This window comes from Protopterus annectens, chromosome 2.part0, assembly GCF_019279795.1.
Source record: "Protopterus annectens isolate FY-2018-M chromosome 2.part0, PAN1.0, whole genome shotgun sequence".
NCBI lineage: Eukaryota > Metazoa > Chordata > Ceratodontiformes > Protopteridae > Protopterus > Protopterus annectens.
Window position 1 is genome coordinate 17,674,678 of NC_056728.1, and position 25,830 is coordinate 17,700,507.

General features: G+C 38.5%; 1 protein-coding gene across 1 annotated transcript in view; it reads right to left on the bottom strand.

Moving 5' to 3' along the window:
* LOC122792927 (spectrin beta chain, non-erythrocytic 1-like) overlaps positions 1-25,830 on the bottom strand; it is a 1,986,067-nt gene that overhangs the window by 1,640,273 nt on the left and 319,964 nt on the right. Inside the window, exon 2 of the mRNA XM_044060498.1 lies at positions 18,881-19,067. Within this exon, the coding sequence (XP_043916433.1) occupies positions 18,881-19,034 (154 nt within the window). The 5' untranslated portion in view covers positions 19,035-19,067. The remainder of the gene's footprint in view (positions 1-18,880; positions 19,068-25,830) is intronic.

Consider the following 25,830-nt stretch of genomic DNA (forward strand, 5'->3'; position numbering starts at 1 on the left):
AACAGGAGGTAAGAAGGAGGAAGGGTGGGGGGGTATAGGCACATGCCGCAATTAGGTGAGACCAGCTCAGTGGTGTAGTCAAGCGCACCCAGTATACTCAGCTGAGTAAGTTTTTTTCTGAGTTTTTCTGAGAAACATTATGGCACATAAAGCCTAAAATATCTAAAACTGTCAAAAATAATGCCTGTAGTACAGACAGCTATCCAAAATTCTTAAAAGAGATAACACTTCAGTGAAACAGCCTATTTTCATTTGTAGGAGTTAACAGCGGAAAATGACATGCACATTTCTTAATTGTTTGGCCGACATTTAGACAGATGTATAAATTTTTTAAATGGCAGGCAGAAAAGGGTGGGCGATACAACAGTGAATGATCTGAGTAAACAGAAGCTTTTTGCTAAACCCCTGGTTCATCTTCTTCATGAGGCGGGCTCTGGATCTACAGAATGTTCTACTGATATGGGTGATAGAGAGGAAACCCACAGACATATTTTACATCCAGCAGGGACAGCACTGGTGGGGAGAAGGTTAAGGGGCAACACAGGGGTAGCAGAATTTTAAATGCAGACAAGCTAAGACTAACATGCATAAATGGGCGTGCCTTCGTTGAAGGTTGAATGTCGAGCTGGCACCTCGGCGCTCGTCAAAATCTACTGCCACTCATTAGCGGACCGGAGTTCAGCTGTGGCAACCCCTAACCGGGAAAAGCCGAAAGACAACAACAACAACAAGCTAAGACCAACATCCCCTTCTGCTATTAAACAAAAGCCAAATCTGGTGGTTAGTATATTTCCTTGCTGTCATTATTTAAACTACATCAAAATGTATTTGCTTTGCAGCTTTTCAGATATGATCTTCATGAAATGCAAAATGAATTAACATCAGCATTTCACCTTCTTATGAACATTACTATCATTTCTGTAGTGCACTCTGCCATCTAGTGCATTAAGCAGAATTTTACACCTTGAAAATGCTATTTTGTTTCCCCAAGCACATCTTAAATAGTAAAATTAGGCAACCTTTTATTACTGCCGAGTACCAATAGGATTCCACAAACTAGTTTTTAGATCTAAATGTTTTCATTAGATTATCATGAAGGACCACTGAAGGTGTGGCTAAGGAATTCTGCCTGATGCTGCAGTGACAATTAGTAAACATCTTCATCTGGAGATAGGAACTCCTCTTTCTGATAACTTTCTCTCAACATAATTCTTCAAGCTGAAGGTATGCACACTCCTTACCAGTGTACACCACGCAGTACACCACACTATCACTGCATTAAATAAAGGCTGCATGTCTGACTCCACACTCCCTATGTCTCATGAAGCAGAAACAAGCTGCACTTGAAACATTAAAACACCTGTGAAAGGATACAGGATTATAAATAGGGCACTCTTACATGACACAAGAAATCATAAATCATATGAAGGCATACCTCTCAAACTCTTAGCACAAGAAACACCACCAGACTTTCTCTATTTCTGCAAATTCCTTAGACATACTCCCGAAAACCAGCAGTGAAACATGAATTGTAAGGACTTGTCACAGACTTGGTGACAGAAAGGGAAATCCCACTAGACAAAATGGTGTGGAATATCCATCAATAAAAGACACCATATCCAAGATCTTGCATGATCAGAACATCTGTGAGAAAGTTGTATCGGCATAATCACTGAAACTTCAGTCCTATGGAACATGTGCAGGTGAGATGCGCTGTAAACTGGTGGCTGCTATAAAACTTATGCAAAAGACTTCTATATCCTCACCTAGGATGTCAAAGTTTTGTACGGCAAGGACAAGCACAGGGCAGTGTCACTCTTTATCTCTTCTGAAAACATTCTTCATCCAGTCCAGAACATACATTTCCCAATGTATGTGAACATCTGAAAACTGAAGGCATGGCAGTCTCCAAGACGGACGTCTGGCAGGAAGTTCTTTGAAACAAGAGTCAGTTATATGAGTATGGCAACACCAGCAGACACTTTTCATACAAAATCACTTCCAAAACTTCAGTGAAGGCTCAGAAAAGAGGCCAAAACAGCCCTCCGTAATGGAAGTAATGGTGTCAGAAAGAGAAGAGTTGGGTTTGGCTGTGTGGCTCCTAAATGCTGGTGCACCAAAAGTTATTAATCATTTCTAGCAACATCACCCGGACAGTCTGTAGCAATGGGGCAAACATGATGGGTGCACCAAAAGGTATTAATCATTTGTAGCAACATCACCCAGACAGTCTGTAGCAATGGGGCACACCTGATCGGTGCACCAAAAGGTATTAATCATTTGTACAACATCACCCCGACAGTCTGTAGCAATGGGTATACCTGATGGGTGCACCAAAAGGTTAAATCATTTGTAGCAACATCACCTGGACAGTCTGTAGCAATGGGGCATACCTTATGGGTGCACCAAAAGGTATTAATCATTTGTGGCAACATCACCCAGACAGTCTGTAGCAAAGGGCACACCTGATGGGTGCACCAAAAGGTATTAATCTTTGTAGCAACATCACCCCGACAGTCTGTAGCAATGGGTATACCTGATGGGTGCACCAAAAGGTTAAATCATTTGTAGCAACATCACCTGGACAGTCTGTAGCAATGGGGCACACCTTATGGGTGCACCAAAAGGTATTAATCATTTGTGGCAACATCACCCGGACAGTCTGTAGCAAAGGGCACACCTGATGGGTGCACCAAAAGGTATTAATCATTTGTAGTAACATCACCCTGACAGTCTGTAGCAATGAGGCACACCTTATGGGTGCACCAAAAGGTAATCATCATTTGTAGCAACATCACTCCGACAGTCTGTAGCAATGAGGTATACCTGATGGGTGCACCAAAAGGTAAAATCATTTGTAGCAACATCACCCGGACAGTCTGTAGCAATGGGGCATACCTGATGGAAGAATTACACTCTGAAACCTGACAAGCCAAATCAGCTTGTTTTAATCATTCACATCTAGGATGTAAAATGTTCCCTCTCAACAGTCTTCATGGCAAAGTAATCGAGGAAAACAGCAAACTATTCTGTCTTCTGAGGGATCTATTCTAGGAGCTTATTTGAGAAAAAGTAGTTGCTCTAAAAGCTCTTGGATGTGGGGGAGTTGGGACCAAAACCAAACAAAACACAAAGGGGCCTCTTCAAGTTGCATAAAATCTTTACTGGTGTCTCCTGGTAACTCAGCTCATGCCTTCATGGGATGAATTACACACCAGAACACCATTCCTCATATAGTGCATCAATTAACACCACATTCTAAACATATTCATATTAAAGTGAAAATGTCCCATTAACCAAAAACACATAGAATGAGTCAACACAGACTGCTGTTCCCATTATTTCCCATGCAAATTAAACATTAAAATGTACCTCTAGATTTAAACCTATTGGATGCAAAGTGTTAAAATTAACAATGAATCTGGTGTGCAAAGCTTGTAACTTATTTCATAGGATCATAGGATCATAGATAAGTACTAGGCTAACTGCCCTTGTAGGCCATTTTAAGCCTAGCAAATTACCCCATGTAAGAATTGAACCCTGTAACTTGTGTCTAAAGGTAAACAACTTAATCATTATACCAACCTCCCTCCCACCTAGGTCTACCAAGTGGCAGATGAGAATTCCACCACTGAACCACCAATGCAAAGAAGATCATGCCCAAACAGGGACTTGAATGCTGGACCCTCAGATTAAGAGTCGGATGCTCTACAGACCGAGATATCCAGGTATGGTCGTGGCTAGGACCTAACAAAAAAAGGCACAGGTCATGGGAAGCCTTATATAGAATTTGCCTTCCACACTGACACTTGCCCTTCCTAGATGACATGTAACCTCAGCAAAGAACAGTAGCACAAAAATTAAAGAAAAAAAAAAAAAAACAATGGAGCACTTATCTGACTTAGAATCGGCAACTTCGGTATTGAGCAAACGACCAGAGAAGGTGATCAGACTGGCAGTAGAAAAGTTCTCAGGATGGTATGTGTCAACATCTACTTTATACCCTACGCCACTTTATGGCCAATGTTGGACAAGGACCTATGTGTGATGTCACATGTACCTCACAGTAGCTTTAGACTTTTGTATATCAGCCAGATGTTCGGGACAGCCAGCGGTGGACTTCCTCATGTTATGAATACTGTAACATATGAATAGAAGGACATCAATCATGACCCAGATGGAAGCAACATGTAAGAAAAATAACACTGTTGCTGGTGGGTCTTGATGCAGAAGAAAGCATCTGACAGGGCAAGCTGGGATTTTGTGAGTAGTGCAATGGAAGCATTTACATTCTGTGATACAATAAGGTTAATTAGAAGGACATATGAAGGATCAGAGGCAAGAATTAAAGTGGGGGGGTTACTCTCTGATACCGTGTTTCAACAGAGGAACCAGGCAGGAATGTTCTCTTTCAACTTTATTTGCTTTATATTTAAAGCAACTGGCAAAGAAAATAAGGGACTCAGAAATTTAAGAACATAAATTGATATGGTAATAAAGAAAAGTTGGCTTTATTTGCAAATGATATTATTTTGTACCTGATAAATCCAGTGAAGGACATCTCAGTCTTGTGGAACATTTTGAGACAGTTTGAAATTTTTTGGATTTAATGAAGATAAAACAAGGCTATAACTGTAAATTATGTAAACGTATATGAATTGGTTAGCAATACCCACATTTATGAGAACACAAGATGAAATATTTAGGAGTATGAATTAAAAAGGTTTCTGTTATGGCAGCTAATTATATGTAGAAAGAGACTAAACAAAGGATAATACAAAAACTGAGAAACTAGAAACTATCGTTTATGGATCTGGATAGTAAGATAAAAACAGTGAAAATGTTTTTGCCCCTTAATTTTATTTTAGGGCAGGCATATTTTTATCAGTCAGAGGAGAAGTTGTGGTCAATAATTAATAAAGAGTTAGAGGAATTTGTGAACTTATCACCGTGTTGACATAAAGGTTTAGCCAATACACTAAAAAACAAAGTAGAATCCGAACCCCCATGACAGGTCAAAAAGTGGTTGGCAACTGGACTATCCAATCTGCTATGTCTAATATCCCCAAATGTTCAAGGATGCCTCTTAACCTGTCTTTTCATTTGTCCTATATACCATTTTAAAACAGGACATCCGCAACCAGTAACATTCACCACCCCACTAGAACAACAGGTGAACCTGTGTATAGATCTATACACCCTATTATTAATCTTGGTGCCATTTAAATTTCTAACCTTAGGACAAACTTTACAACCTGAACAAGGAAAACACCCCACTTGAACATCTGTACTTATGCTTGGATTTCTGTTGTTGAGCAATTCCTTAGGCTGCCAATAATTTTCTCTTAGCCATGGAACCATCCAACTTTAACTTTTGCCTCTGATTGCTCATATATCCTCATAATTAATTTTGTGATTCACATCAGGGAATGCAAATATTTCCACTGCCCTACTCATAAAATCCCAGCTTACTCTGTTGAATGCTTTCTCTGCATTAAGACCCACCAATAACAGCTGTATTTCTGTTCTATCAATGTTGTCAAATGTTTGCCTCCCCTCCATAAAACCACACTGATCCATATCTACCATTTTTGGCAACACATTTACCATTATTCTAGCTATTATAGACTTAAAACACTTTATAATCGTGATTTAAAACTGAAACAGACCTATATGAAGCTCTGTCTGATAGGTCTTTACTGCCTTTGGGACTTACAGCCATCACAGCTTTCTTTCAGAAGGTTGGTGCATCCCTTCTTGTAAAATACTTTTGCACAAAACCTTACAGATCATTATCACTTTCATCCCTCCCAGTTTCCAAACATTCACAGGAATACCATTTTTCCTGGAGACTTTACTACAGTTTGATATGTTACCATTTTTATCTTATCCCCTCCTATCTAAACTGTTAATTGATGAGCCTCGTCTACCTCTAACCTTGATATACTTGTCTGCCATAAATACTTTCAATTGTGTTCTTTCTTGATTTCCACACTTCTCTGCTTTATACAAATTTTCATAACATTTCTGAAATATCTGTAATATCTTTACAGGATCTCTGGTTATTTTTCTTGTTATAGGCTCCCTATGTTTTGCAAAAACCTTTCTACTTTCTGTTGCCTAATATGGTTTTCTAAAAGATTTTTTTTTTGCTCTGGAATTGTTATCAAAAATAGTTGCTTAATAGCAGTCTTTCAAAACTCCTGCATATTATCCAGACACTCCCTTATTTTTTTCTTTAGCACTCTGTAGTTGTGCCCCTTCTTGTTCTGTGAGATTCCCCTTATTCTGCAATACTTTAACCTTTGTCACCTCCTTAAATAATTCTTCTTACTTCTTAACCATATCATTTTCTTTTATTTCTAACCTATTTTTAAACTTCACTTTCATTTTATCCCCCTCACTAGCTTTTCTGTCTTCCCTAGTAGTTCTTGAATAATTTCCAATACTCATTCCTTAAATTTCTTTCTTTTTAAAATGTAGGCAGGGAAAAGCCAGTGTCTCATTTTTACTTCATTATCTGCATTTTTATTTAGTTGTTACTGACACATGATCTGACATATTTATCGGATGTGTGTTGAAGCTGTCAGTGAAATGCACGTGTTCCTGTGAAATATGTTTTCTGTCTAGACCAGTTATTGTACCTTGGGGAATAATGTGTGAATTCTGAGTTCCTACTACTGAATTCATGTCTTGCATAACAAATATTTTCATAAATTTCTTCAGAAAGCTACCCTCTTTTGTTATATTTTCCCTTCTAAGGCCCTCAGATGCATCCTCATTGTTGCAAATCAAGTTCCAGTCTCACCTGTAAGTAATATTCCTTGCTGACAGTAGATTATTTCTTCCAAAATTTTATTAAGCTCCCTAACAGCAGTTTTACATGGAATATAAATACATGCCAGTGTAATCCTCATAACTGCCAGTAGCCCCTTACTACCACAAATCTACCATTATCTTATCCCTCTTCTATCACATTTGATAGTCTTAAGCAATTAGTACAAGTACTCCCCTTTTCCTCTGTCCTTAATATTCTGCTGAATAACTGTCCTAAATCCTTTTTTGTCAAATTCATATGCTCACTTCTTTCCAAATGTGTCGCTTGTAATATTGCTATTTGCACTCTTTATTTCTTAATATAATTCAATACCTTTGTGTCTATACCTATGAGGCCATTCATGTTCCAAAATAATATTGATAGTGTAGCCATAAGAAGTTATTATTCCCTCTTATAATGTATGTCAGCTTTTTAAATGTCTATTTCCAGCTTTTGTGTTACATGCACCTACTAAAGATTGGCAGATTGAAATTTTAAGGTGTTTCTTTTCATCTCCATTGAACCTATATCACATTTCACAAGAACTTTTATTTTAATGAAAACCCTCAACAAAAAATACCCCCCAGAACACCCCCAGAACCTATGAAGTTAAAGCAAACACATAAAACTACGTACATTTTCAAATAATGAAGTTTAACACTCCTGATAGGAACAATTGTCCCAAATTGACTGCTGCACCCACACACATTACCTAACCTAAAATTAAGGTTATCCATGCAAAAGTACATGTTACAGCATGTGCTCCTACTTGCACTAATTGCTGTCTGTTTTTGTGTCATCTTTATTTACCCCACAGGTGTGAAAAACAGATTGTTGACTTTTAGAAACCATTACCTTCTAGCCATAAGAAAAAATGCACTAGCTATCTTTAAATAAAACTAAATTATACATTGTTCAAGTAAATCCATTAAAGTATTTTGCCTCTTGCCTCTACTTCCCTCCTTCCCTCCATAATGTATGACGCACCCCTATTAACCAACCTATCTGCATCCATCACTTCTAAATTATAAAACTGCTATAACAAAAATTCCAAATTTGCCACTTACTCCAAAAACTCCTCCCATCACTGTATTGCCCTTCGATCTCCAAATTGGCTAGACCTCCCAGACTATCTAGACTACCTGCAACTCATCACAGCCCATAAACTACTCTTCAACCTTACCAAATGCCCTGCCCTTACAAACATCCTACTCTGTTACATCCCTAATAGAACTCTTAGGTCAGCTCACCAAAACTTAATTACTGCCCATAAACCTAACCGTCCACCTGGACAACTTCTCCTCTCTTTTTTCTGTAGCCAAAAAAAAATGGAATTCTCTTCCTCCTACCCTAAGAACAATGGAGAATGTGGAAAACTTTAAAACTCAGCTTCATTCCTACCTCTTCTTTATCTGGAAATGTACCTGCATTCTCCCAACCTAGATCACCCCCCCTTCTAACCCTTCAACACCTAAGCTTTATACTAACCTTCTCTACAAAAGGAATAATAACCCTCATCAATACTATCTTTTTCTACATTGCAACCTCCCATATCTAGAAAATCTTGTTTGTTCCAATATGCTATTATAAATATAACTCAAAACTTACTAATATCCTCAACTTGATAACTACAACAGTTTTTAGACCAGTATTGTAAATAGGTTTCTTTAAACAGCATATATTTTTGTATTTCTACTTTGCATTTGTTCTGTACATATATTCTGTGTATTTACTTGAATATGTATTCTACTGAATTTTGTATTGTATTCTGTATCCCACTGTATTTTGTATTGTTGGAGCTTTTCTCCCCAGGCCTCCACTGAAAACGGGCTCATTGGGCACAGTGGACTTCCCTGGTCATTAAACTGGAAATAAATTAATAAATAAATAAATGTAGGTACCCGGAAAGCTGGTATCTCTTATACACTTTCATTAAATTCAAACTTTATTTCTTACTAAGCTGCTTGGCCTTGTACATTTTAACTTTACATTTCTCTCTGCAAGCAACATCTAAAACTCTCAAGATTAATTTCCTGGACCTGTGGTTAGCTTGTCTCCATGGAAACATAAGAACAGAATATACAGCTGCCCTCAGCTGCAGACCTCTCAACTCATACTGAACATTTATTTGTTAAAGGAAAAAATTTCATTAAATTCAGTGATCTCTTGATTTTAAAGCTCACATGCTTGCAGAAAAAGCTTGTTATTAGATTAAGACAATGGCTTTAATGCAGACGTTCACCTATGCAAAAATAAAAGAAAACATTTCAACAACACATATATTCTAAATCAGTGAATTTTACACCCCACTCTAACAGTTCAAGATTGCAGCATATTAACAAACCTGCTATTGTCTAACCTTTCTTCTCTTTTTATACTGCATTACCTGCATTTCTTAAAACTAAAAAAGAAAGAAAGTACTTGTCTTTTAGTATCCTTATCATATACAACATTCACTGAAAATACTTTACTATATAACGTAATTCATATCATGAAATGTTTTCTATAAGTACTGTTAACAACAAAACTGTTTTACTTAACGGTACCTTCCTTTTTTCTCTTAGTGTCCTTCCAAACATTAATGACATGAAGTGGGTTTTTTGCTTTTCAGTCCCCCAACATGTTCAACAAAGTCAACAAAAATCTAATCCTTCTTAGCCACTTTTTCTTGTAAAGTCATATTTTATAAATGTGATTCATTCTTTACAATCAAATATGTATTCACTAATTTTAATGTTGATGGTCTTTCTATTCAACTTCCATCCTCAAAACCTAGCTCCTGCTTTGTTAAACAATTCTGGCTCATCTGGGATGTCATCAGCACTTTTTTCCTTTATGCCACAGCCATGGACATATATAGGAAATCCACTTCTTTATAAGTAAAAAAGTTGAATTGTGATGCTTCCAGGCTATATATGACATTCTTCAGGATAGATTTCATATGAGAGATGAGCCAAGGTTCTTCATTCTTTTCAACTAGATCCTGACTGAAGAATTTTAGGGGGAAATGTGAATGAAGCAGATTGGTTTGAGTTTACCCAATCTGTGAGGTGATGGCCAGCTGAAAGGTGAGCAGTGGGTATTGGGCAATAGGAAACCAACTGTTGAGGAAGCTCATATTGGATATGGTAATGAGCCACAGGAAGCAAACATTAGACCCTAATGTTGATGTCAAACTGCATTCCTTTAGAGTGAGCTCCATACAGCCCCAGCAGACAACAAACTATGTATGTCCAATCTCTGGGCCATCATTGCGCAACAGATGTTAAAGAATTTACAACAGTCTCTTCACTCTAGCAAGAGTTCAACCACTAAGTCTTCACTTGAGAACAAAGATTACTTCACATGAGCTGGTCAGACAAAGTCCTGCTTCAGATGAAAAACATGGTAAAATCCATGGGGCCATTCCAGATGCAGTTGTGCAAATTAGTTGCAAGGGGTGTGCCTCTCACATTCCTCCCAGAGTCAGATGACAATGGGGGTAGTCAAGAAAGCTGGATCTATTTGAAGATGATATTATTTAATATCTGATAAAACCAAGAAAGAACATTTCAGTGTTGTGAAATATTTTGAAGCAGTTTCAAATCTTTTCCGGATACAAAATTAATGAAGCTAAAACAAAGGCAATAGTTGTAAATTATGCACCCACAGATGGATTGGTTCAGCAATATCCATTGTTATGGGGACATCATAAAATGAAGTACTTAGTAGCATGGATTAAAATGATTCTGGTGTAGTAGCTAAGGATATGCTGGAAGATTCTAAACAAAAGGTAATACAAAAACTGAGAAATTGGAAGCTCTGTTATATGGATATAGATAGCAAGAAACAAATATAAAATGCTTTTAGTCCCTTTAGTTTTATACACAGGTTAGGCATATTTTTTATCAACCAGAGGAGAAGTTGTAGATTATAATTAACAAAGAGTTGAAGAATTTTATTTGGGAGGGGAAGATGGCTATAGTCCAGTGGGATAAGCTGGTTCTTCCAAATGAACAAGGCACTTTGGGATTACCCGATTTAAAGGGGTATTTCAAAGCTACACAGTTAAGGCTTGTATACATAGCTCAAGCAGGAACCTTTAATTCAAAGTGGAAAGGGATGACAAAACGGGAAGCTCAAGAAACAAGGGCAGGTTGGGATTTTGGATGCAGATCCTTAAAGAGAATAACAATAACCATACAGAATATCATTTTCATAAAGTAGCAGAGAGTATTCTAAGAACTAAGACAACACTGGAATGGAGAAAAAATATTCTGCCGATAGGGATGACTGAAATTAGGGATACAGACAATAGGCAAGAGGGGGCTGGAATTTATTGGAGAAAACTGGCAAAAGAACCAAGGTACTGGGAGCAAATAATTAGAGAAGGAAAAGTAATAGAATGGGAAGATGCCAAGAACTGATATGGACTGCAGGCTAGAGATTGCCTTCTCTATTAAGAACTAATATCAGAGTATAGGCAAACAAAAAGAATTAGAGGGATAGAAGTGAAAGATGGGCACTGATAGAGCTTTTAGTAGAATCTAGAACAGAAGCTGCTGTTAAAAAGGGAATAATTAGTACAGCATACAAAATACTGCATGATAACTAAAATAATCAATCACAGGAGGTTAGAGAAGATTGGGAAGAGAGACTGGATAAGCAGTTCACAAAGAAACAATGGGGAGATACATGTACATATGCAAAAAAGTCTAGAAGATTTATGATCTTTGCTTGGAAATGTTTACATAGGTATTTTTACACCCAAAGTAGACTCCAAGGAATTTCTCGTCAGGTTTGTCAGCTAATGTTGGAGGTGTGATGAGGAAGAAAGAGGTAACTGGGAACATATTTTCTGGGAGTGTAATCAGTTGGCAGACTTTAAAGATTCCCTGCAAACTGGGTGAGGAAACTAGTGTAAGTAAGGAAATGATTTTCTGAACTATGATACAGAATCGGAGTTGCCTAGACATAGTAAGGCCTTGCTGAGTCTAATTATGTTGGCTGCCAAAAAAAGTAATTGCTAGGAAACAGAAAGCAAAGTCTAAACCAACTGTACTGCAAGTAGTGAATCTTGTAACCAAGATAAAACAACTGGAAATGGGATATTTAGAAAAGGGCAAGAGCAAATTACATAGAAATAAATGGGAACTGTGGGAACAATACATGCAGAGCAGGAACGAGGTTTAAAAGAAGGCAGGATTTGAATAAACTATGTAATGTGTGACTGACAATGACTGGATAGATTATAAGTGATGGATAATGTTTACAAATAAAATTATGTCATTATGGTTTGTTTTCATTTATATAAATGCAGGATCGCCTATGTCATACATGACAATTTATTAAAGATGTTTCTTGTTAAAAAAAAACTGACTCCCTCAACAGCCAAAAAGAATGTTATAAGTGATAAGGAATGCAAGGTGGTCTCCTCAGTGGAATTAACAGGAGGAGGAGATGTACTGACTTGATGTCAGGTCTGGTCTCTCAGTCTGGCACCTTCACTTACTAAAACTATATATGTGATCATGCAAAGGACCCTCATGCCAGTCCCCACACCAAACACATTCCACAGCCAGCATCTTCACTGAGTTGAAACAGGCCTCAAACCTATCTCTGTGGCTTCTGCAGGAGGTCATGCTGAAGTGTTGCCACCTGTGGCAATGCTTCTCTTTTTGCGCTTTCACCAGACAGTACAGACAGGGCTGATGCAGGTCCTAGTTAGTGAACTTCTGACCAAATGATCACATAGTTTATAAGGCACTGACATTTTAAGCAACTTTCATACGATGAATGTTAAGCTAAAGCATAGCTCTCAACCTCCGTTCTTCAAAATGAGAATGTGGAAAAAATGGACAAAATGTGGAACAGTTACTAACAGCTTACTAACAACTTCATGTAGGAAGGTCATATGATGGCTAAAATATGCTAGTTTTACTTATAAAAAAGATCTTTTAATGAATTAATATGATTCATTTCTATTTGCAGACATGGGCGTCAAGCATTTGCATTTGGTGTAAGGTTATAGCCAACAATTCCTGTTTCAGGGAATCAGCTAAAAGGTAAAGTCAACTTAAATTAGATGTATCTACTGTCAGCAGTATTTGAAATGATGGGGTGGGTTCTAAGAAGAAACTAGGCACATGAGGGAGCTTGGTCCTTGTAAGGTAGCAGTACAATTGATTGTTTCAAATGACCAGAAGAAACAGATTAAGAAGGTTTTGCATATATATAGCATACCTCTCAACCTCTTAGATCAATAAAAGTGGGACAAAGGCCCAAAAATTGGGACAATTTTTAAATATCGCTCTTACAAACTTCAAAAGTTGATAAAATAACAGGTTTTGCATTAGCATAAATTTTCTGAAGGGTATGAAGTCTAAAACTCAAATGCCTGTCATTATTTATTAACTTCAGTCTTTAATGATTTGCCACTAATTTGCCATTAATCCACAAGTTTATGAAAAATGGACCAAAAATATATGGCAAAAATCTGGACATTCTGTAAAAATCTGTACAGCTGAGAGTTATGAAAGCAGCATTTCCACAAACGTTTCTAGAAAAGAGGAGCAAACACTCCCATAAACATGAGACACACTGAGATTCATATGACAACAGCTAGCAGCAGTTCTGTGTACTCTACATTGAGTAGAAGCAAGGTTTCTGTCATGACATCTAGCTCAGTCAGAAATAAGCAGTTGTGCCTCTTTGGTACAAAAAATGGAATACTCTAGCAGGAATGCACAAATATAAAAGAAATATGAGACAAAACATCAGGAAATAGCTCCCAACAGCATACGGATCTTACAATAAGACAGCTCCCTGTACCTTTAAATGCCCCTCAAAAATATGGAAATTCACTAGTGACAAGCACAATTTGCATTTATGCAATACATTCACACTAACAACAATAAATCCAGATATTATGCCCTTTCTATACAGTTTCTACAGACAATCCATTCAATTACCATCAATACATTATTCTACCTTCTTAATCCTATCTCCGTTCCTTACTTCATTATTCAGTCATCATATTATACATGTAGGTAAACATTTTCCCCAAGACAAAAGTAAGCTGCAGGGATGAATGGTTTAAGGAAAAATATATGCAGTGTGTCATTTCTGCTTCTAGGTTTCCACATGCTCCATTTACAAAACTAGTGCAAGCTACATGTGAACTACTTAACTGACCTACATAAGTAATGCTGAAAGGAAACCAAGAAAAAAAGCATTTTCAATTATTTTATTTTTATTAGTTTTTTCAAATTTTATTTTAAAGCACAAATTTCTGACCCAACTATTCTATTTTTACATGACACATAAATATCACAACTGAAAAAGGAAAGATAATACTGTATTTCCTGCAAATTTTAATATGAACACTCTGTGGTTGCACGGACACAGTAAACCCATGGTGGTTGCCCCCTTTACCTCACCCTTACTATGCTTCTGTGTGAAGCTATATAAGAAAATTGTAAGATATGATATTAAAATAAGGTCATATAATCTGAATAATTATGTTTTAAATGTATTATGTTTTACTAACGATGCATTGCTACAATGTTTATATGTGCAAACTTGTGGTGCATCAATGACACTTGAAGACAACCCGTAAGATCCAAAGTGCCCATGCCAGGATGAATTACCAAACTTTGTTCAGCTTACTTAGAACATTAATAAAAAGAAAATACAAAGAAAGAAAGAACATGCAAAGAATGTTAAATAACTTGCTAGATGCTCAGGAAATATTATTAATACATTGAAAAATGTGTTCTGGAGTTATTACAAAGGTTAAGGAAAGTTGTTGTTGTTATCTTTCGGCTTTTCCTGATGAGGGCTCGCCACAGCGGAACTCCGGTCCGCTAATGATTGGCAGTAGATTTTGACAAACGCCGAGTTGCCAGCTCAACGTTTAACCTTCAATGAAGGCACGCCCATTTACGCATGTCTTTTGAATGCCCACCCAACCGTGGGGAGGACATGCAGACTCCACACAAAAGGCACTCCTCGCACTCCAGCCGAGAATCGAACGGGAGAACCTCTTGCTGTGAGGCAATAACGCTACCGCTGCACCACCGTGGCATCTACAAAGGTTAAGGAAAGTAGCTATTGAAAAAGGATATGCTGATTAAGGAGATGAGATAGTTACATGCAAAGCTTAGTCAATACACAAGGTCATAACCGCATAAAACTGGGTGGAAAAAAAAAACAGGCAATATCCATGAACAGAGAATTTTCTAAAAGGCAGATTAATAAATTAATTTATATAAAATAAAGGCAATACTTATACTTCTAACACTGTAATGTATCTCCATTTTGCAAATGATTTGCTCTTACATGCTGTCACACAGCAAAGTGGTTCTAGTAGTACAAAGTATAGGAACATTTTAGGAAATGGGTGCAGCTTAATGTTTTAATGGGTCATGTTTTATACTGAGAAATGATGTGATGTTTGATAGGGAAATTGTGCATTTCAATAAAGAAAACCGCAGGTTAGTGGACGAATAAGGATGTGACCTATTAACAATAGTGTTGCTAAGGCAATGTGCTGTGGGTGTGGACTTATACCTTTTTAAGGCTGGCTAACAGCAATATTGTAGAAGTCACTAGAACAAAGATCTTTCTGACTCTACATTTCTGAATGAGAGACAACCTGAGGCCAGGGTATTCAACTTTGAGAGAGGAGTCTGCAGAGTGACACTGATTTATTCAGAGTAAATGCTGTGTATAAGCAGATGATTTTCTTTTGGCCTCTGGCACCAGCGCTGAACAACTGTGTTTTTACAGATGAAAGACTGAGCCATTGCTTTGATTGTACCTGTTATGTTGCCATATGAACTTCTTCATGGCAAAGTCAGCCTCGACAATAAACCAATACTTTTCAATTGAACTGTGAAGTGTCTGCTGTCCAAATCCAACAATACATACTTCATTGCTGGCTAATGGAAGTACATGACCTGGCACTGCAAGTCACATCCCTTTTAAAAAATGAATCCACAATTTAAATAAATGTTAGTAAATTACAAAACCTGTTTTTTGTCCTTTAAATGTGTTTTAGGAGCTTTACCCCTCTGCACCCTGCAATGCTACTACTTATATACACTAACTCGAACTCTGATATAGCAATACTCACAGGTGTTAGGAAAACTAATACCACAGTCAGGATTAGAATGCAGTCCTTCACACCTGCAACAGTAACATATCGCAGTTCCAAGGAACAAATTTACAGACCTTGGAATGTCAAGGACTATACCTAAGGATAAAGATGAATCTGTGAAAAACATAGGTTCATAGGTAGGTAGTAGGCTATCGGCCCAAGGGCCTACGTAAGCCTAGCCAACAAGGTTCCCTGGCTTATGCCACCCAAGAAAGTTATTTTCCTGTGCCACTGTCGAGCAGAGACACAGAACTGATCCCCGGGGTGTTATTCCTATTTCCCATCCACTCATCAAGATTTTTCTTGAAGAGTGCTAATGAAGAACTTTGCTTGACATAGATGGGTAGCCTGTTCCAGAGTATGGGAAGTCTCTGGGACAGGAATCTATCCCTCCAGCATGTCCTGCTTATTGTGGTGACAAGGTTTAGGTCCTTAGAGCATGTAGCTCGGTGGGATTTGGATTTCTTTAGGTGTAGCATGTCCAACAGCTCTGGGTTTGACATAGCTTTATATGTTAGGCAGAGATCACCTCAGAATAGGCAATATGCTACGGAGTAAAGCTGGAGTTATTTGAGACGGTCAGTGTAGGGCATTTGTTTAAGGCCAGTAATCCTCTTTGTGAGGTACTTCTGTGTCCTTTCCAGCTGCTGCAGATGTCTTGTGAGGTACATTCTAAAAGGGGCGGTGTACTCTATAATGGCTCTAATGAGTGTCGAGTAGAGGGGAACAATGACCTCTTTTTTCCTGGATGAGAACCCTTTTATGATGAGGTGTTCCATGTAGAAGGACTTCCTGACTACTGTGGCGATGTGACTATCAAAGGAGAGACTACTGTCCACCTGGGTCCCAAGGTCTCATCACACATTCGGTGTTAAGTAGATTGCTGTCTATGGTAGTTCATGGGTACAGAGTTTTTACCAAAGGGGATGACACTGCACATTTTGGCATTGAGCTTGAGGCCATGGCTCTGACACCAGGCATCTGTCTCAGCGAGGCCCTTCTGTAGGATGTCCACATCATTTGGGGACTTGACTATGGCTACTAGTTTGCAGTCATCTATGAACTTCATTAGCCAGAGGCCTTCTGTGTTAGCCTGTACTTCAGAGAAGTAGATACCAAACAGGAGAGGTCCCAGGACTGAACCCTGTGGTACTCCACTTGTCACTGATTTGAGGTCAGATTTGGAGTCTGCAACTTTTGCAGTGTGGGTTCTGTCAATAAGCCAGTTGGCAATCCATGCATAATGTTTAATGCAAAACATGCATTAAACCTTAGTATATTAGATTGTCCAGATCAAATAAAAGGCATTCACGCTACGGTAACAGTTCAAATGAATTAACTAAGAAAATTAGACATAAGTTATTTGCAAAATTAAGTGCATGCACTTACGAGAGAAGTGGGAGAAGGTAGTGGAAAATGAGTATGCACCTTACATTAAAAAAGTAAACCATGCTATAGTTCAGAATAAAGGTAGCCATTAAGATCACAATTTACTTTAAGCATCCTGAGAATGGTACTAACTATAGGTTTTCAGAATAAGCAGACTACAGTTATATAACATGGGTCTATCCAGTTATGTGCAATGTCTTTCCTTTAATGAAGTAAGACTGTAAGAATTCTTTTTTTACAGTTTTAAACTGTATGTGCAGCGGTAGCATTGTTGCATCACAGCAAGAGGTTCTCCCGTTCAATTCTCGGCTGGAATGCGGGGAGTGCCTTCTGTGTAGAGTCTGCATGTCCTCCCCGTGGTTGGGTGGGCGTTCAAAAGACATGCGTAAATGGGCGTGCCTTCGTTGAAGGTTGGACGTCAAGCTGGCATCTTGGCGTTTGTGAAAATCTACTGCCAATCATTAGAAGACCGGAGTTCCGCTGTGACGACCCCTAACTGGGAAAATACGAAAGACAAACATCAACAATAACACGCTAGAAAATAGCTGTGTATGGAATGTTCTCTAGGCAGATAACACAATATTGCAGGAAGTTTATGTTTTCAAGTTTTACAAACTATGAAGTCCTCTTTAAGGACAGGCAACTTGACAATGATTTAAGTTGCAAAATTACTCATGGCAGGCTAAATTTTTTGATAAAATTGGTTGAGAACCCCAGTTAAAATCTAGACAATTAAAGACATTGATGTTTTGTTAAATGTATTATTTTATGAGTTGTTTAAATATGAAAAATACTTATGTATAAAAGCTTACTCTTTAGGTGTTAGTAAAGTTTGTATAATTTCACATTGTTGGACATTGCTGTCTCATGCTATATCGGAAAACAGTTATTTTTGACTAGTGCTGAAAAAAAATCCCAAAATAAATGACTTCTTCAGGCCTCCATTCTACGCTTTCATCAATTATGAAAACACCTGATATTCAGGACCAACGAGAGGTAGTCTGTGTATAGAAAGACTTATAGTATAACAGACCTCTTGATGACAGGGCTAACACAATTCACATTTAAGGAAAGACACCATTTCTGTTAATTAGGTCTTGTAGTACATAACGCAAGCACAGTTTAATGGAAACTTGTCAAAATGGCTTAAACATGAATAAGCAAAAATGTTTAAAATAGCCTGTGTTCCACATCAACTGTACATTAAGAGAGCGATGACATCAGACAGTGTGTACTACTTGACTATTTGGAAATTAGGGATTACTAAGTTTATTTCTTAGATCATTAGCATTAACCCAGGACTTATGTCAATCATATAAGTACTTCCAAAATGCGAGTTCCAGGGGTCTACACAGTACAGCTTGTTCACATCAGTACACTACCAAACAGAACAGCAATGGGACAGACACTGACACAGACAGTATTTCATGATCTTAGCAAAAATCTACTGAACGCTGCAGAAAAAAACTGCTGAGCTTCAGCCAGTCATCATATACCTCACAGCAGACAGGTTAACTTTATAGAGCAGTGCTTACCTGCCAATGCCTTGATCCTGGATCTTTCAAAGAGGCGAGCTGAGCTGTTTTCATTGTCCCAGTCATCATCAGTCAGATCCCAGCGATTGTTGATGTCATTGTACTGCTGCTGAATTTCAATACTGTCATAATCCGTTGGAGAGATCATGCTCATTTCTTTAAACAGTGAGCTGGTTCTTCATGAAGCCTGAAGAAACACATAATAAAAAGGTACAGATCACATAGATGGCAAGTCAGTGACCTCAGCGCAGACTACTAGTTCTAAAAAGATCATTACGTTCTGTCTGTCAAGTTGCAGAAGCACTACTTCAAGGAAGATTTTGTTAATAGTCCTGTCTGAGTTCATCAAAGTCTGAAGCTATTCACAGACACGTAACACGTGCAGTCCACAATGTACTAAGTGTGCATGTGCCAGACTTAATCGGGCCTTCTGATAGCATTTAATACAGTACAATAATGAACTCATATAAAAATAATACTCTAAGCTACCATTACAGTTTCTCAGCAAAATCGTGTCAAGTACACTGCACATTTTATCCATTTTAAATTCAGTAATGAAGTTTCCTAAGAAGCGGTAGCTTATAAGTGTGAACAAATGGTTATTTATGACTTACTGACTTTTTTCAGTGGAGTACAGGAGAGAAAAGTGCCATTGGTTACAGGCTCACTATCATACATCAGCAAAATATACTGAATATAAGTAAATAATAACACATGGTAAACATTTTAACCTAGCAATACAAGATCAGAACAAATAAACAGTCACAAAATATCGGGTAATAACGGTATTCAGGTAACTTCTTAAATGAAAGAAAAATAAAAGTGCACTCCACTCAAGCACAAGGATATCATATACATTTGGTATAAGAGGTCTGAGAGTTAAATAATTTCGGACACCTGAAGAGGATGGAACAGTGATGCAGTGATTTGCACTGCTGTTTCACACTGCTTTGTTGTCCAGTCTGGTTCTTGTCTGGAGTGCCTTCTGTGTCGAGCTTGCACATCCATCCTGTCACATGTATTTTCCTTCAAGTGTTCTGCTTTCTTCCCACATCCTACCAGCATGCTATAAGTGACATGGTAATTCTATAAACTGCCCATACTGTGTGTGTGGGGAAGGTACATAGGTTCATAGATAAGTACAAGAGTAGCTACCCTTGCGGGTTATGTTAAGCCTAGCCAGTTTCTCCTTTTGTGCTCAAATTAAGTTATCCCATTTGATTATAGACTCGCCTTACCCCCTCTCCATGGTCAATAATTATATAGTACCCCTATGAGAATAGCTGGGATCATATCATAGAAAATTTGAGGGAACCCAGGCATGGCATAAAACAATCGGGAGCTGCTTCTGTCCATTAGTAGTACAGAGGGCAGTCCTGGGGTAAATTTTCTGTTTCCCATCTATAAATGCAAGTTACACTTGAATAAGAATAGGGATGAATTTTGTTTTATAGGGATGGTGATACACCAGCACCTTGAAACCATTCAGTTGAGGTCACAGAAGAGGTTTAGATCCCTAGACTGACTATTTCTGATGCCCTTTGACTTACTGATGTGCAGTAAATCCATCAGTATTGGGTTGGAAGATGCTTTGTATGAAAGACTCGGGTCACCTCTTTGCAGTCTGTATAATACTGAATATAGTGACAATGTTTTGAGGTGGTCCATGTAGGACATGTTATTTAGGTCCTGTATACTTTTAGTAAGGTATCTCTGTGGGCATTCCAGTTGTTCCACGTATCTGGACAGATAGTGGGCATTATATTCAATGACTGGCCTACAACGGCAAAGTAAAGGTGGCCAATGGCATCCTTAGGGCTAGACACAGCCCCTTTGTTTATAAGCTGTGCAATATAGAAAGGCTTTCTTACAACAATGGACACATGCTGGTGAAAAGTTAGGTCACTGTCCATATAAGTTCCCAAATTCCAAACAAATGGGTGAACTCTTAGGGGTGTATTGTTAATGTGGTAGTTCCCTGGGATAGATGACTTCCCAAAGGATACATTAATGCATATTTTGGCATTTTGCTCCAGTCCATGATTTTGGCACTAGTTATTTCTTTGGAACAAACCTTCCTGCAGGATGGCTAAGTCATTAATGGATTCACTGGCTGCTCCTAGCTTACAGTCATCTGCAAACTTAGTCACCCAGAGCCCTTTGGTATTTGGTACATATTCAAATAATTTGGCACCCCATTTAGGAATATTTTCACTGTTTGCTCTCACTGAGTGCTGTGACAGGTTCCATCTCCCTGACAACCTTGAAACGGATTAAGCAGGTTACTTGAAAATGAAACCCAATGTTGTTTACTATTGCTGCAACTTTGTATCTCTATTTATCATGTACGTGATGTGGAGCTTTTCTCCCCGGGCATCTGCTGAAGAAGGACATGCGTCCAGTCGGAATTTCCCAGTAAATAAATAAATAAGGTGCCCAAACCACCTACTTATACATCAAACAATAGAATCAGTAAATATTGTGCACATCCTCGTTATCCAGAAAGCAAAATGAATTGAGCTGCTAAATATATGACTGCAAGCCAGCATTCAGACAAGCATTATCTTTTCCCTCTTTAAACAGGAGATGTCATTTTGGCAGTTTGCTCTTCCTTCACATATACATTTTCGATTTGTACTAAAAGCTGAAGGTTACCTCTGTGGTAGGGAAAATAGCTCAGTTCACCGAATCATGGATTATTTCACAGATTATGACCACTTGGATTACCCAGTCTGCAAGTTTCTATCTGTACCAACTAAACTTTTGATTTGTACTAACAAGCAGCCCACTAATAATAATAACAGCAATAATAATAAAAATAAACAGTGCAGCATCCCAAATTTTGTTTTTTAATAAACATTTGGGCGGCTGCTGCACTGTGATTGTTATATTTTAGTGTGCCATATCTATAACTCATCACTAATGTCTGTTCCTGTCACCACTTCACCATCAGTTCTTCAAGGTATATTAACAATACCTACATGAACTAAAAGCACTAGTTTGTTTGATATCCATCCTTGTTGCATACACATTATGAAAAACAAAAAGAGAAATATGTCAATGCAGTCCGAACCACTAAATGGCATCACCTACTCTCTCTCCATCCAAGCACCTATTGTTTTAATAACATTGAAAGAGAGTATTTTGTATAATATGCTGAAGAAAACAGAATGTTCTGCATTTTAAACTTTATGGCATTGCTTCAACTTTCCTTTTCAGTTATGATGTCTGAATGATGCAGACACCTGTTGAAGCAGGTCTTGTCTGCAAATAAAGGATCTTGGACTGGTGACTTATGAATAAAAATAACACCCGACTTCCTCCTCAAACTAGATTCACAGCTGTAACCTTTTCTATTATAGTACTGTATAAAGATTCATAGGTGATTAGTAGGCTAAAGTTGCAAAAACCTTTATAAGGCTAGCCAATAATACCCAGAATATGACAATATTATACCTTAACTCTACGGACATGGGATGGGGTAGTACCAGGGTAGTGGGTCTGTGGATGTTGCAGCCCTGACTCATTTTACAGATTGCCTCTGTCCACATGGGACAAGGGCAGTACCTTGGGAGTGAATTTACCGTTCCCAACTCATTTATCAAAATTCATTTTGAAGAGAGTGAGAGACGGGCTTTGCATTACAAAGATGGGAGGTTTATTCCGTAGACAAGGTAGCCTTTCGGATACAAATTTGTCTCTCCAGCAAGTTCTTTTAGAGTCACAAATAAGATTCAGGTCCATGGAACATGTAACCCTTGCATAATTTTTCTAGCAAATATGTAACATTTTCATCAGGACTGGATCACGGAATGCATTGTAGGTCAGGCATAAGTCACCTCTCAATAAACAATATGAGGTGGAGTAAAGGGATAGGGGCTTTAGTCAGTCCTTATAATACATGTGTCTTATGTTTTGTATTTTGTTAGTGAGAAACCTCTGGGGCTACTCCAATTGGTGTTAAGTGCCTGGTTAGGTACATGCAGAAAGGAGCTTAGTAGGCGGTAGCTTTTTTTTTTTTGGAAAAGTTTTAGTTTTTGCACCTGTGATGTTGACAGATTACGGTCCGACCTTATCAGGAAGGGCATCAAACAGGGGAGTGCAGTGACAGCCATGTTGGTGAGTACTATGCCTAGGACATTTGAACCCCTTCTGGGGGTGCAAACTATCTGTTCCAGAGCATTTCTATTGACAAAGTCCAGGAGCCTCTGGGAGATCATGTTCATGCTCATATATATCACTCAGTCAGTGAAAGGATAGTTGAAATTTCCCATGACTAAGGTGCTGGGTTGTATGGCGAGTGACTCCAGTAAGTCCAAGTAGGTGGTGTGTTTTTCTTGGTTCATGGTGGCAGACCTATAGCTAGCAATGATGTGGTAGGGTATTTTGCTGTATTTAATTGGACATGGAGTAGTTTGAGAGTGTTGTAATGTCCAATTAGTTTTGAGGTGCACTTGGCTTTAATGAAGATGGCTATACTTCACACCTTTGGTTCTTTCATGCTCATTTTAAGGTCGGAACATGTGGAAGGTATTATTGCCTTGCACTGCCAGGGTGCTCTCCATGGTCTTGAACAATGTCTCAGTGACTGCACAGATGTAAGTGTCCTCCAAGGTGAAAAGTGCTTCCAAGGAGTGCAGTTTCATGTTTAGACTCCTAGCATTAAGCAGTAGGACCTTGAGTTTGTCTCAAGTGGACTTTGTTATGTTGGAAATTTTGTTGTTTTGACATTATCTAAAAAGGCACTATCGGAGAGGTAAGCACCTTTGCCAGTATCCAAAAGCCTAGAGGAGACAGGTGCAAACAATGTCTGGCAAAGCAGCATGGCCTGTTGACCAGGTCTTCCCAGGCTGACAGATACTGGATCCCCCTGGAGTGACACCACAAGCTAAGCCAATTTCTGAAGTTGACCATTTTTTGTTTATACTGTGGCATCATCCTGGATTAAGGTAGAATGCTGCGTAGTGCTGGGGTAATACCTGCCTGGAACACAATCTGAGAATTCAGTCATGTCTCTCTTCATATAGTCCAGAGAGGTACGTCTCAAATCATTCACCCCAACATGGACTATCATATAGTGCAGAGAGGTATGTCTCAAATCATTCACCCCAACATGGACTATGACAGAGTGATAATGGTACTTGTTGTTGAGTGACTTGAGTGCATGTGTGATTTGATGGATCCTGGAACCTGACAGGCAGCTGATCGTGACCTTCTCCTTGTCCAGCCTGGTGAGGGAGACATCTGTGTACCTCACTATGCAGTCGCCTATGACAAAGGCATTAGGTTTTGAGGTATTTAGTCTTAGGGGTTTATTTGCTGACACACTGGTGTATGTGTTACTAGGTATAGTTATTTCTATTTGCTTAGCAGTGTGTGCAAGTGGTTTATGTTTGGGAGGTCTCTGATCTTTTTGTAGGCTTCTATACCTCCGTGTATATAGGTTTATGTGTCGTGACCTCATTTTGTGTGAGAGGAGAAGTGTGTGTGCTGACAACCTGTTTGATGTCCAGTTTGTTGTTATGTGAGAGAATTGATTCAAATTTCATAGTGTAATTACATCTTTCGCATAAGATATTTGTTTGTTTTAGGAGTAAGTGGTTGTCAGTATATATGAGACAATTATGACATTGCCCCAGGATGCCTATGTCAATCAGGCTGGCTGAAGAAATGATGGGAAACTGCCCATCCATTATAGCAGGTTTTTACAGTATGTACTATTAGGGAAGGGAGTGGGCAATTTTTGTGCTAGGACTCACAACGGTGCTTGTTCTATTGAAAGTTATAGATGATAAGTGTGACAACACTGCTCAGTGTGCCCATAGTGCAGTAGGAAAGCTTGGGAGTTTTCCACTGACAGATATCTAGGGGGAAAATTGAGTTTCAAGGCATTTGCATCTATACAGGGCACCAATAACCCCTGTTGCATGGTGCGTTGCAAACACGAGGATTAAATACAGGTGAAATTAAAACACTTTTAAGCTGATCTACCAAGAGGGAAGCACACAATAAACCTTCCTTCAGCAGTCCCCAGTTCAGACAAGGCTGGATCCACACTCTTCTGCCCTGCCACAAGGGTGAAGGGGAGCCCTTATTAATGTAAGATGCCTGGTTTAGTGCTCAAGTGTATCAATAACAGGTTAGATTCAGCAGGTCTGAATCTAGTCTATGCTATCTAGGTATCAGAACAATGCAAATCAAGTACAGAGAATGAAGCAGTCAAAAAAGTAAAAAATAAAAAAAAAACAGAAATGATGCAGCAATTTGACAAAATACAGTTCAAAAAGTGCAGGAGAATCACAAATTATACTTATTTTCTTGTATTTTTGCCTTAGATGCCTTGGTTTAAAGCAGAAACACTGTAGACCTCTGGCAAAGGACGCCAAATGTAGAGCAGCTCTGGTTAATTGAGCACAAACCCGCACAAATGGTAGGCTTAAATGCAGATGAAATTAAACACTTTTAAACTAATCTACCTAAAGGAAAGTGCACAATGAACCTTCCTCCTTTGTTATACTGGACGGTTTAACAAACTTGCATGCCCTAAAAATGCATATTATGGGGATAGATAACATTTTTGCCAGTATACGGAAGCCAAGTAGTGACAAGTGCAAACCATCTCTGGCAAAGCATAGTGGTTTGTCGGTCATGTCTCTCCAGATTGACAGATATAGGATCCCCTTGTTCTGACACCAGAAACTAAAAGCCAACTGTTAAAGTCAATCATATTTTGCTAGTACTGTGGCATCTTCACTGGTAAAGGTGTGATGCTACTCAAAGCAAGATTAATACCTACCTGGAACACATATATAGAGAGCTGTATCATGTCTCTTTTCATACAGTCCAGATAGGTATGTATTAGGTGATTTACACTCACACGAACTATGATAGTGTCATACTGGTACTGTGGTTTAAAGACCTAAGTGCATGATCTGGCAGATTCTGGCTCC